Source organism: Carlito syrichta, unplaced genomic scaffold (assembly GCF_000164805.1).
Source record: "Carlito syrichta isolate Samal-C Ts95f unplaced genomic scaffold, Tarsius_syrichta-2.0.1 Scaffold306628, whole genome shotgun sequence".
NCBI classification, from domain to species: Eukaryota; Metazoa; Chordata; class Mammalia; order Primates; family Tarsiidae; genus Carlito; species Carlito syrichta.
The window spans coordinates 476,925-489,355 of record NW_007250724.1 but is presented as its reverse complement, the minus strand read 5'-3'; the positions used below and the strand labels follow the sequence as shown (position 1 = coordinate 489,355).

General features: G+C 44.8%; 1 protein-coding gene across 1 annotated transcript in view; it reads left to right on the top strand.

Annotated features, from left to right (window-relative positions):
- The window catches only part of TRAIP (TRAF interacting protein), a 33,663-nt gene that overhangs the window by 4,625 nt on the left and 16,607 nt on the right, over nucleotides 1-12,431 (top strand). The window contains exons 2-4 of the mRNA XM_008063178.2: nucleotides 7,985-8,042; nucleotides 9,507-9,590; nucleotides 11,852-11,891. Coding sequence (XP_008061369.1) covers nucleotides 7,985-8,042; nucleotides 9,507-9,590; nucleotides 11,852-11,891 — 182 coding nt within the window. The remainder of the gene's footprint in view (nucleotides 1-7,984; nucleotides 8,043-9,506; nucleotides 9,591-11,851; nucleotides 11,892-12,431) is intronic.

The following is a 12,431-nucleotide window of genomic DNA, read 5'->3' as shown; positions in this document are numbered from 1 at the left end:
GAGGTCTCACCAAGTTGCCCAGGCGGGTCTTGAACCCGTGGGCTCAGGCAATTCACTCACTTCAGCCTCCCAAAGGCGCGAGATTATAGGCTGAGCCACAGAGCCCGGGTATTTTAACCATTTTTAAGTGTAGAATTCAGTGGCGTTAAGGATATTTACAATGTTATATAATCATCAGCACTATTTTCAGGACTTTTCCATCACCTCGAACAGAAACACTACCCATTAAACAATAACTCTCCATTCCTCTCTCTCTATAGCCCCTGGGATCCTTTATTTTACCTTCTGTCTCTATGAATTTTCCCATCTAAGTACCTTATATAAATAGAATGATCCAATATTTGTCTTTTTAAGTCTGGTTTATTTCACTTTGCATGTTTTCAAGGTTGATCCATGACGTTGCATGTATCCAAATTTTATTCTTTTTTTATGGCTACTATTTTTTTGTTTTATTTTTTTTTGTTTTTTTGAGTTGGAGTCTCACTCTGTCGCCCAGACTGGAGTGCAGTGGCCGCTCCTGGCCACCGCAGCCTCGACCTGCTGGGCTCTGGCGATCCTACCACCTCAGCCTTCCAAGTAGCCGGAATTACAGGCATGCACTACCACACCCGGCTGATTTTTTTATTTATTGTAGAGATGAGGTCTCGCTGCCCAGGTGGGTCTCGAACCCGCAGGCTCAGGCAATCCACTCACCTCAGCCTCCCAAAGGTGCGGGATTACAGGCTGAGCCACCGAGCCCAGCTATGGCTACTATTTAATTGTATGTATAGAGACACCACATTTTATTGATCTATTCATCTGTTGATAGACCTTGAATTGTTTACCTATTTTGTCTGCTGTGAATAATGTTACAATGGACATTGTATGTACAAATATTTTTTGAGTCCCTGCTTTCAATTCTTTGGAAATGTACCTAGGGATGGAATTGATGGAACATATGGTAATTCTGCATTTAACTTTTTGAGGCACTGCCATACTGTTTAACACAGCAGCTGCACCATTTTAAATTCCCATCAAAAAATATGTGAGGGTTCCAATTTCTCTATGTTCTTGACACTTGTCATTTTTCCATCTTTTAAATAATAGTAGGTATGAAGTAGTATCTTGCTGGGTTTTTTTTGTTTTTTTGTTTTTGAGTCGGAATCTCACTCTGTCACCCAGGTTGGAGTGCAGTGGCACACTCACAACCACTGCAGCCTTAACCTGCTGGGCTCAGGTGATCCTTGCACCTCAGCCTTCCAAGTAGCTGTAACTACAGGCGTGCACCACCACACCTGGCTAATTTTTTTATTTATTGTAGAGATGAGGTTTTACCAAGTTACCCAGGCTGGTCTCAAACCTGTGTGTAGACTCAGGCAGTCCTCTCACCTCTGCCTCCCAAAGTACTGGGATTACAGGTGTGAGCCACCTGGCTTGGGTTTTTAAAAAATTATGGTAAATATATTACCATTTTGATAATTTTTTTTTTTTGAGTTGGAGTCTCACTCTGTCGCCCAGATTGGAGTGCAGTGGCACACTCACGACCACCGCAGCTTCGACCTGCTGGGCTCCGACAATTTTTCCGCCTCAGCCTTCCAAGTAGCTGGAACTACAGGTGCACGCTACCACGCCCGGGTAATTTTTTTGATTTATTGTAGAGATGAGGTCTCACCAAGTTGCCCAGGCGGGTCTCGAACCCTCGGACTCCCAAGGCGCAGGATTACAGGCTGAGCCACCAAGCCCGGCTATTAATTTTTTTTTTTTGTAGAGCTAGAGTTTCCATTTGTTGTCCAGGTTGTTCTCAAACTCCTGGCCTCAAGTGATCCTCTCACCTTGGCCTCCACTTTGGTACTGGGATTATAGGTGTCAGCCACTACGCTCAGCAATGATATTTAAATGAACAGTTTAGAGGCATTAAGTATATTTACATTGTTTGCCACCATCACTACTATTTTTAAGAACTTTCATCTTCCCAAACTGTAACCCTGTACCTATTAAATAGTAACTCTCCATTATTCCCTGCCACAGATCCCAGCAATACTGTTCTACTTTCTGTCTTTATGAACTTGAATATTCTAGGTACCTCATATATGTGAAATCACACAATATTTGTCTTTTTGTGACTGGCTTATTTCATTTAGCATGTGCTCAAGATTCATCCAGATTGGTTGTAACTTATGTTAGAATTTCTTTTTAAAGTTGAATAATCTTCTATTGTATGCATATACCACATTTTGTTTATTCACTGATGGACATTTGGGTTGTTTCTATCTTTTGGCTGTTGTAAATAATGCCGCTGTAAACACTGGTGTACAGATATCTGAGTTCCTGCTTTGAATTCTTTTGGGTATACCCAGAAATGGTATTGCTGGATCATAGGATAACTCTATGTTTAACTTTTTGAAGAAAAAACTGCCTTACCTTTTTCACAGTGGCTGTACCATTTTGTATTCTTTTTTTTTTTTTTGAGTTGGAGTCTCACTCTGTTGCCCAGACTGGAGTGCAGTGGCTGCCCCTGACCATTGCAGCCTCGACCTGCTGGGCTCTGGCAATCCTTCCGCCTCAGCCTTCTGAGTAGCCGGAATTACAGGCATGCGCTACCACGCCTGGCTGATTTTTTGATTTATTGTAGAGATGAGGTCTCTCCAAGTTGCCCAGGTGGGTCTCGAACCCATGGGCTCAGGCAATCCACTTGCCTCGGCCTCCCAAAGTGCTGGGATTACAGGCTCAGCCACCGAGCCCGCACAGTTTTTTTTTTTTTTTGTAGAAACAGGGTCTTGCCATGTTGCCCTAACTAATCTCTATCTCCTAGGCCCAACTGATCTTTCTACTTTTGCCTCCCAAAGTGTTGAGATTATAGGTGTGAGCCACTGTGCACAGCCCATTGATTGTTTAAGAGTGTGTTGTGGCTGCTCTGAGTGCAGTGCTGTTTGCAATGAACTGATCACAACCAGTTACAGTTTTCTTTGTTCCTTTTCCACTCTTCACTTGAGTAGCCTTTGAAAAAAAAGGGGTGTGGCCAGGTACAGTGGCTCAAGCCTGCAATCCCAGCACTTTGGGAGGCCAACTAGGGAGAGGACTGCCTAGGTCACTTGGCAAGACCGTGTCTCTACAAATAAATTAAAAAATTAGCCGGGTGTGGTAGCTTGTATCTGTAGTTTTGGCCGCTTGGAAGGCTGAGGCGAAAGGATCGCCGGAGTCCAGCAGGCTGACACTGGAGTGGCCATGAGTGTGTCACTGCACTCCAGCCTGGGTGATGGAGTAAGAGTCCAATTCAAAACAAAACAAAACAAACCTCTAAAAAGGTGTGTTGTTTAATTTTCACATATTTATTAATTTTTTAGTTTTCCTTCTGTTACTGATTTTTAGTTTTATTCTAATGTGATCTGAAAATATACTTTGTATGATTTCAATTTTTAAAAATTTATTAAAAATTGTTTTATGGCCCAACATATGATCTATCCTGGAGAATATTCCATGTATTCTGCTGCTCTTGAGTGGAGTGTTCTGTATATGTCTGTTTGGTCTAGTTGGTTCATAGTGTTATTCAAGTCCTCTATATACTTATTGATCATCTGTCTGGTTGTTCCATCTATTGAAAGTGTGAAGTATTGTTATCTCCAACTCATATTGTAGAAATATTTCTCCTTTCAGTTCTGTCAAACTTTCCTTTCTATGTTTTTGGGCTCTGTTGTTGGTGTGCATATATTTATAATTTTCTTCTTATAAGATTGAACTTTTTGTCAATGTATAATGTCCTTCACAGTTTTTTTTTTTAATTAGAATCTCACTCTGTCACCCAGGCTGGAGTGCAGTGGCACACTCACGGCCACCACAGCTTCAGCCTGCTGGGTTCAGATGATCCTTCCATCACAGCTTTCCAAGTAGCTGGAACTACAGGCACATACCACCACACCCGGCTAATTTTTTGATTTATTGTAGAGATGAAGTCTCGCCAATGTACCCAGGTTGGTCTTGAGCCCCTGGTCTCAGGCAATCCTCTCACCTCAGCCTCCCAAAGTGCTGGGATTATAAGCATGAGCCACCTTGCCCGGCCTCTTGTAGCTTTTTTTTTTTTAACTTAAAGTGTGTGTTGTGTGATTTAAATTCTATTTTGTCTGCTGCTAGTATAGCCACTTCAGCTTTCTTTTGGCAACTGTTTGCATGGAATATCTTTTTTCATCTGACTTTTAGTTTCTGTTGTAGCTATTTTTTTTTTTTAGTTGGAGTTTTATTTCGTCGCCCAGGCCAGAGTGCAATGGCATGCTCACGGCCACCCCAGCATCGACCTGCTGGGCTCTGGCGATCCTTCCTTCCACCTCAGCCTTCCAAGTAGCTGGAACTACAGGTGCGTGCTACCATGCCCGGCTAATTTTTTATTTATTGTAGAGACAAGGTCTCACCAAGTTGCCTAGGCTGGTCTCGAACTGCGGGCTCAGGCAATCCACACACCTTGGCCTCCCAAAGTACTGGGATTACAGGCTGAGCCACTGAGCCCATCCTGTTGTAGCTATTGAAGTCAGATTTTAATTTGTTGCTTACTCTTTTAAACATACTTTTAGAACATACCCTCCCATTCTTGTTGCCTTTAGAGTTTTCTCTGACTTAAGTTTTCTACAGTTTCACTATCGTGTATCCAGTGTGAATTTCTTTTTGTTTATTCTGCTTGATATTCATTCGAGTTATTAACTTATGGAACAATTTCATTCATCAGTTCTGGAAAATCATCAACCATTATCTCTTCATAATAATTCTTCTAATCCATTAACTCTTTTCTTTCTATATTAGTTTCCCATTTTTGCTATAATAAATTACCACTAAATGGCTTAAAACAATACAGACTTATTAACTTTTCATTCTGAAGGTCAAATATCCAAAACAGGTCTTACTGGGTTAAAATCAAGGTGTCAGTAAGGCTGTGCCTTCCTTGGCTCATGGGGAAAATTACACCTTCAAATATCTCTACATGGCTCTGACACTCCTGTCTCACTTTTTTTTTTTTTTTTTTTAATTGTAGAGATGAAGTCTCATCTAGTTTCCCTGATTGGTCTCGAACCCGAACCTGAACCTGTGGATTCAGGCAATCTCTTACCTCTGCTTCCCAAAGTGCTGGGATTATAGGTGTGAGCCACTGCCCTGGCCCTGTCTCACTCTTAAAAGAACCCTTGTGATAATCTTCCCATCTCAAGACCCTTAATTTAATCACATCTGCAAAATTCCTCTTGTCATGTAAGGTGTTAGGGATTAGGGCATGGATTTATTTATTATTATTATTTTTTTTGGTGGTAGTGACATTATTCTATGTACCATTTTCTTTTTGGAACTCCCAATTATGTGTATGCTAGACCTTCTCAGAATTTCTTTTTCTTTTTTTTGAGTCATAGTCTCACTGTGTCACCCAGGCTGGAGTGCAGTGGCATGCTCATGGCCACTGTAACCTTGGTCTGCTGGGCTCAGGCAATCCTTCTGCCTCAGCCTTCCAAGTAGGTGGAACCACAGGCATTCACCACCATACTCCACCTTCCGAAGTGCTGTGATTACAGGCATAAGCCACTGTGCCTGGCCTATTTTTCTTTTTCTTTTTTTTTTTTTTTTGAGTTGGAATCTCACTCCGTCGCCCAGACCGGAGTGCAGTGGCACGCTTCCGGCCACCGCAGCCTCGACCTGCTGGGCTCCAGTGATCCTTCCACCCCAGCCTTCCAAGTAGCTGGAACTACAGGCACGCGCTACCACACCTGGCTAGTTTTTTTTTTTTTTTTAATTTATTGTAGAGATGAGGTCTCGCCAAGTTGCCCAGGCAGGTCTCGAATCCGTGGGCTCAGGCAATTCACTCACCTCAGCCTCCCAAAGCGCGGGATTACAGATTTGAGCCACCGTGCCCAGCCTCTACTGATATTTTCAAGTTTGATTTTTATTTCTTTAGCATAATGTGGTTCTTTTTAAATCCTACTAAGTCATTTTTTCATTTCTCTACTGATATTTTCAAGCTTGATTTTTATGTCTTTAGCATAATGTGTTTGGTCTGTGACAATTCCAATTTGTGGTCATGATCACGGTGCTTCTTTTCCTTGTGTGCCCATTTACCTTTAAATAATTTTTTATTGAAGTATAATACAGTTACAGAAAAATAGACATATAAGGAGTATATGACTTGCAGAATTTTCACAAATTGAGCACACTCATGCAGCCAAAATTCAGATCAAGAAACAGGATATTGTCAGCTCTAGAAACACTACATGGTCTTCCTTTTTTTTTTTTGAGTTGGAGTCTCACTCTGTCACCCAGACTGGAGTGCAGTGGCACGCTCCTGGCTACCGCAGCCTTGACCTGCTGGGCTCCGGCGATCCTTCCACCTCAGCCTTCCAAGGAGCTAGAACTACAGGTGTGCGCTACCACACCTGGCTAATTTTTTATTTATTGTAGAGATAAGGTTTCCCCAAGTTGCCCAGGTGGGTCTCGAACCCACAGGCTCAGGCAATCCACTTGCCTTGGTCTCCCAAAGTGCAGGGATTACAGGCTGAGTCACCGAGCCTGGCCCCTACGTGCCTTTCTAAGTACCATTACCAACTCCTCTTTTCCTACCTCACATAAAGATAACTACTGGCTTGACTTTGAGAGCATAGATGAATTTTGCTTACTTTTTTCTTTATGTACGTGAAATAATACAGAATATACCTTTTTATATCTGGCTTCTCTTCCTCAATATTATGTTTTTGTGACTCATCCACAATATTGTTCTTAGTTGTAGACTCATTCTCCTTGCTGTGTAGTATTCCATTATATCTGATTAGCCTTGATTATATGTTGTATATGATATTTAAGAAATTATTTATAGGGATATTTGAGGTCTAGCATGATGGTATCATCTTCCAGAGAAAACTTTGTTTTCCCCTGGTCCCTGTGGGTGAGGTAGAAAACTACCTTAATTAAAATTTAAGACTTCAGCTTTGTCATACCACCTAGATAAATGATTTGAAAGTGGGCTGTGTTTTGCTTTTACTGCTACTTAGTTTTATTTCTACTTGTCCCTTACCTTGGAAGTGTAGCTTTTTTGGTTCCAGCTTGAAGTGGAGGTGTTATCAGAGTGCCTATCTTTTTTTTTTTGAGTTGGAGTCTCACTCTGTTGCCCAGACTGGAGTGCAGTGGCCGCTCCCGGCCACTGCAGCCTTGACCTGCTGGACTCCGGCAATCCTTCAGCCTCAGCCTTCCAAGTAGCTGGAACTACAGGCGCGTGCTACCACGCCCGGCTAATTTTTTGATTTATTGTAGAGATGAGGTCTCACCAAGTTGCCCAGGCAGGTCTCGAACCCGTGGGCTCAGGCAAATCCACTTACCTCAGCCTCCCAAAGCACGGGATTACAGACTGAGCCACCGAGCCCGGCTCAGAGTACCTATCTTTGAGGGACCCTGGGCTTTTTTTTTTTTTTTTTTGGAGTTGGAGTCTCACTCTGTCACCGAGACTGGAGTGCAGTGGCATGCTCCCGGCCACCACAGCCTCGACCTGCTGGGCTCTGGCGATCCTTCCACCTCAGCCTTCCAAGTAGCTAGAACTACAGCTGCGCACTACCATGCCCGGCTAATTTTTGATTTATTGTAGAGATGAGGTCTTGCCAAGTTGCCCAGGCAGATCTCGAACCCGCGGGCTCAGGCAATCCACTCACCTCAGCCTCCCAAAGTGCTGGGATTGCAGGCTGAGCCACCGAACCCAGCGACCCTGGGCTTTGACTGTCACCTCTCCTTATCCAAGTCAAAGCCTAGACGGTTACCAGAAGGACAGCCTTCTTGCCAAGCCAACAGGGCTAACAAAAGGGCCAGTTGGTCTGCATGCTAAGTACCAGTCAGGCCTTGTGGGAGGTGCTATAACTGCCTGTAGGGCTCCCCTATTTGGACAGGCATCGGGTTGAGGAGAAGCAGAGCAGACCCTGTTGTGGTCAAAGTGACTGACTAGCTTATGTCCTGAACCAAGGCAGGGCTCATCAATCTGTTATTCTGCTTTTCATTCCAGTCTAATTCAGTGGTTTGAGACAGCACCAAGTCGGACCTGCCCACAGTGCCGAATTCAGGTGAGGGTGTTGGGGTGAGACTACCTCATCTGAAGACATCTTCTCCTTACCAGGGAGCAGGGATGTGGAAAGATCTCTGAACTTGGTCCTGGTTTAAGGCTAGTTGAGCCTCACTTGTGTCCTTCAGTTGCTTGAGAGGCCTGTTTATATCACAGGTAGCTGGCAGATGGACTTGTTGCCTGGTCTAGTTTTTTCTCTTCTCTATTTTCTTTTTTCCTTTCGAGTTATGGTCTCACTCTGTCACCCAGTGTGGAGTGCAGTGGTGCAATCACAACTCACTGAAGCCTTGACTTAAGCGATCCTTCCGCCTCAGCCTCCCGAGTAATTGGGACTACAGGCACACACCACCACACTTGGCTTATGTATGTATGTAGAGATGAAGTCTTTTTTTTTTTTTTTTGAGTTGGAGTCTCACTCTGTCGTCCAGACTGGAGTGCAGTGGTCGCTCCCGGCCACCGCAGCCTCGATCTGCTGGACTCCGGCGATCCTTCCGCCTCAGCCTTCCAAGTAGCTGGAACTACAGGCGCGCACTACCATGCCTGGCTAATTTTTTTTTTTGATTTTTTTTGTAGAGATGAGGTCTCGCCTGCCCAGGCGGGTCTTGAACCCACGGGCTCAAGCAATCCACTCATCTCAGCCTCCCAAAGGCGTGGGATTACAGGCTGAGCCACTGAGCCCGGCTGAGATGAAGTCTTGCCATGTTGTCTAGGCTGGTTTCAAACTCCTGGGCTCAAGCAATCCTCCCACCTTGGCCTCCCAAAGTGCTGTGATTATAGGTGTGAGCCACCATGCCTGGCCTTTTTTTTTCTTTTTCTTGAAGTAGAGGTCACGCTCTGTTGCTCAGGTTGGTGTGCAATGGCATGAACATGGCTCACCACAACCTCAATCTCCTGGGCTCAGGTAATCCTTCCAGTTCAGCCTCCCTAGTAGCTGGGACTGCAGGTGTGCACCACCATACCTGACTAATTTTTTTTTTGTAGAGACAAAGTCTTATTACATTGCCCAGGCTGGTCTCAAACTTCTGGGCTCAAGTGATCCTCCTGCCTTGGCTCTCCAAATTACAGTAATTACAGGTATGAGACACTGCACTTGGCCCCTGGGCCAGTTTCCACTTGGGTAGATTTGGCCTTCTTTACTGCCTTTTTCCTCAGTGCCCCAGCACCTAGAGTTGGAGTGTCTTTTGAGCACTTGCCACATGGTTCTGCATCTGCAGTAACATGACCAGCAGTCACCAAACCAGCAGCCCCAGCATTGGTTATCTGCAAGGGTGGAGTCCTATGCCTAGCCTGGAAGTTTGCTTTCTACACACAAGTGCATCCTTCTGTCTCCAAAGGATGTACTTTGAAAGGTTAGACTTGAAAACAGGCCTGGTATGAATGTTAGGCAGTTAGACTCTTGTACAACCCCTTGTCCTTACCTATGACCCAGCTACACAGTTGTACTCTGTCTTGTTCTTCCATCCAGGTTGGCAAAAGAAGCATTATCAATAAGCTCTTCTTTGACCTTTCCCAGGAGGAGGAAAATGTCTTGGATGCAGAATTATTAAAGGTACCTAGAATTTATATGAGCCCTATGGGGCTTCACTTTTTTTTTTTTTTTTTAAGAGGCAGGTCTTGCTCTGTCACCTAGGCTATAGTACAGTGGTTTGATCATAGCTCACTGTAACCTTGAACTCTTGAGCCCAAGTCATCCTCCCGTCTCATCCTCCTGAGTAACTAGGACTATAGGTATATGCCACTATGCCTGCCTAATTTTACATTTTTTTTGTAAAAACAAGGTCTTGCTATGTTGCCCAGGCTGGTCTCAAACTCCTGACCTTAGCTGATGCTTCTGCCTTAAACTCCCTGAGTACTGGGATTACAGTCATAAACCATGTGCTCAGCCTGGGAATTCACTTTCTACTCCCACACGAGAGGGATGCTTAGAGCATAGAGATAGGAAACTGGTAGAAATTTCAAGACAGGGACAGAGAGAGCAGGGGACAGTTGGATAAGACACAGTCATTGGAGAAATACACTTTAAGGGAAGAAAAGGGCTGCTTGACTGTGAACCCTCCCCTTGGGATTTCAGGACAACTCCATCTAAAGGAAAGAACACCTCTGCTGAGATTCCCTTGCTTTTTGAAGGTTCTATAACCATCCTTCCAAGCCTACTTTGCTGCTGGAACAGTTAGTGACAGATTAGAAAACTCTTCCACTTCCTAGTCAGACTCAGGCCTGTGCCTCAAAATTGCCGGGGAAGCTTGGTATAAAGTCAGATACCTAGGCCATCCCCAGACCAAGAATAGGGGGCAGAACCCCTGGAATCAAGATTTGCAGTCCAGGTGGAAACACACACTACAGAGAAGAAGGACTAGGTCCTCTACTGCTTCCCTTCCAGAGCTAAAATGTAGCTTTCTTTGTGCATGAGGATTAGCAGAAAGCTCTTGAGGAAGTTGGGTTGGGGTTCACAAATTATCCCTGAACCCTAAGGGCTAATTTGCTGGGCATCTGTCAGATCAGAGTTCATTTGCCTTTGGCCTCAGGGTATCATGCCCTTGGAACCTCACTGTTTCAGGAACATGCAGCTTTTGTGCTTAGAGCCATCATGTTCATCGTCATGGTAACTGCTCCCAGTTTTAAGTGGTGTCCTTCCTGTGATGAAAGCAACAAAGGCAGCTTCACTTTTTTTCGGCTTTCAAAACCAGGTCTGTGAGACTGGGAGGCAACACCTTGAGTAGTTTGGAGCAAGGGCTTGGAAGCATCTGCTGGGGTATGGAAGGAGCCAGGGGACTATGGGCAGTGGTACTGCAGTCTGAGGCTGGTATCCGTTCTCAGGCAGCCCCTTCATGTCCTTCACTGCTCATCACTTTCACTCCCTGCTGTTCAGTCACTGGAAGCTCCTGTCACCAGTATCCTGGATGGAGAGTCTGACATCAGGGGCTTGTCCACCAACTGGGCTTGGACCTTAGTATTGGTCACGTGAAATTCTGAGACTTTTATTGACCTTAGAAGGGTGATCTAGAGTAAGATTTGCCTGGATTTCATCCAACTACTCCCATGGACCCTTTATCAAATGATTTGATTCTGTAAAACCTTGGTTTTCCTGGAATAGGCAACTCTTTTGCCCTTAGGGATGTTGAATTCTCTGGACTCCTGAAAGAGAACTGGGTTCAGTTCTGCCCTAGCCTTTCAGTGATTCTGTGGTACGGCTCTGGAACATGTGCAAGGGCTTTGAGAAAGTCTCACTTGACCCTCACAACAGTCTAGTTAGAACCTAGCACACAAGAGAGTTCATCCAGGAGTATAAAGCTGTCCTGGCTTACCTGCCTCTATTGAATTCTGGGGCTGGAAGGTTTGTGGTACACAGAGCCAGCTTAGAGCGAGGAAGACTATGAAGCAAGAGGACCCAGGGTGGAGAGAAGTGGCCCAAGTTCCTTGCCTATTCCTGTTCAGTGTCCCTGGTAAGTGCAGCTAATGCCCAGAGAGAATAAAGCCAGCACAGAGAATGAGGCCAAGGAAGAGTTGGAAGCCTCTGCTTTTCAGACTGACCACATGAGCCCAACTTTATTTCCTTTCCCACTATTTTGTCTCTTTCGCTGCCTGGGACCTTGCTCCTGAGGTTATTTTTCTCCATCTTACCTACTTTTCAAAAAAGTATATAAATACTTATCTCTCCATTGTTGGCTTAGGTTGACCTTGAGGTACACAGCTTCCCTGGATCTATAGGCCTCATTGTCCAATCCTGGGACTCCCCATGGCTTTAGGGGAGGCCACTTGAAAGTCAGCTATGATGCTTTTCTACTATTTATTGTGGATATTGCCTTGCAGAATGAACTGGACAATGTCAGAGCCCAGCTTTCCCAGAAAGGTAAGCTAGCAAGTAGTAGGGACCCTGGGAAGCTCCTGACTTGGATGCTGGAGGGAGGGGCCCTAGGAGGAAGACCTCTAACTTTTTGGTAGAACCAGGGGCTCTCTCTGCTTTGTATATCTAAGAGTCCTTCTAGCTCTTATGACTGGCAGAAAATGAAAGGCCAGGGAGGTGACTGATGCTGTCCACTTAGACCAAGTGAACCTCTTCTTTCTGACTGCAGCTTTTTGCCCAGGACCCAGGCTAGAAGGGTGCTGTCTGATGGGACAGAGTATCTTCAGGAGAGGTCTCAGCTGCTGAGTTTGACTAGAACCTGCTTGAGTTCTGAGATGATGAACTAGCTAGAGCCCAGAGTAGGGGAGAACAGCAAAATCTTTACCTAAGTAGTTCAAGTAGTACAAAGAGGGCTTATCTTTGAATGAAGGCTCTGGTTTGGCTTTACTGGTTTTGTACATGCCAAAGAGAGAAGCAAGCTACCATACTTTCTTGACATGAGCCTTGTTTCTCACCTGGCTCTCTCCAGTCCAGGGCCCAGTGGGA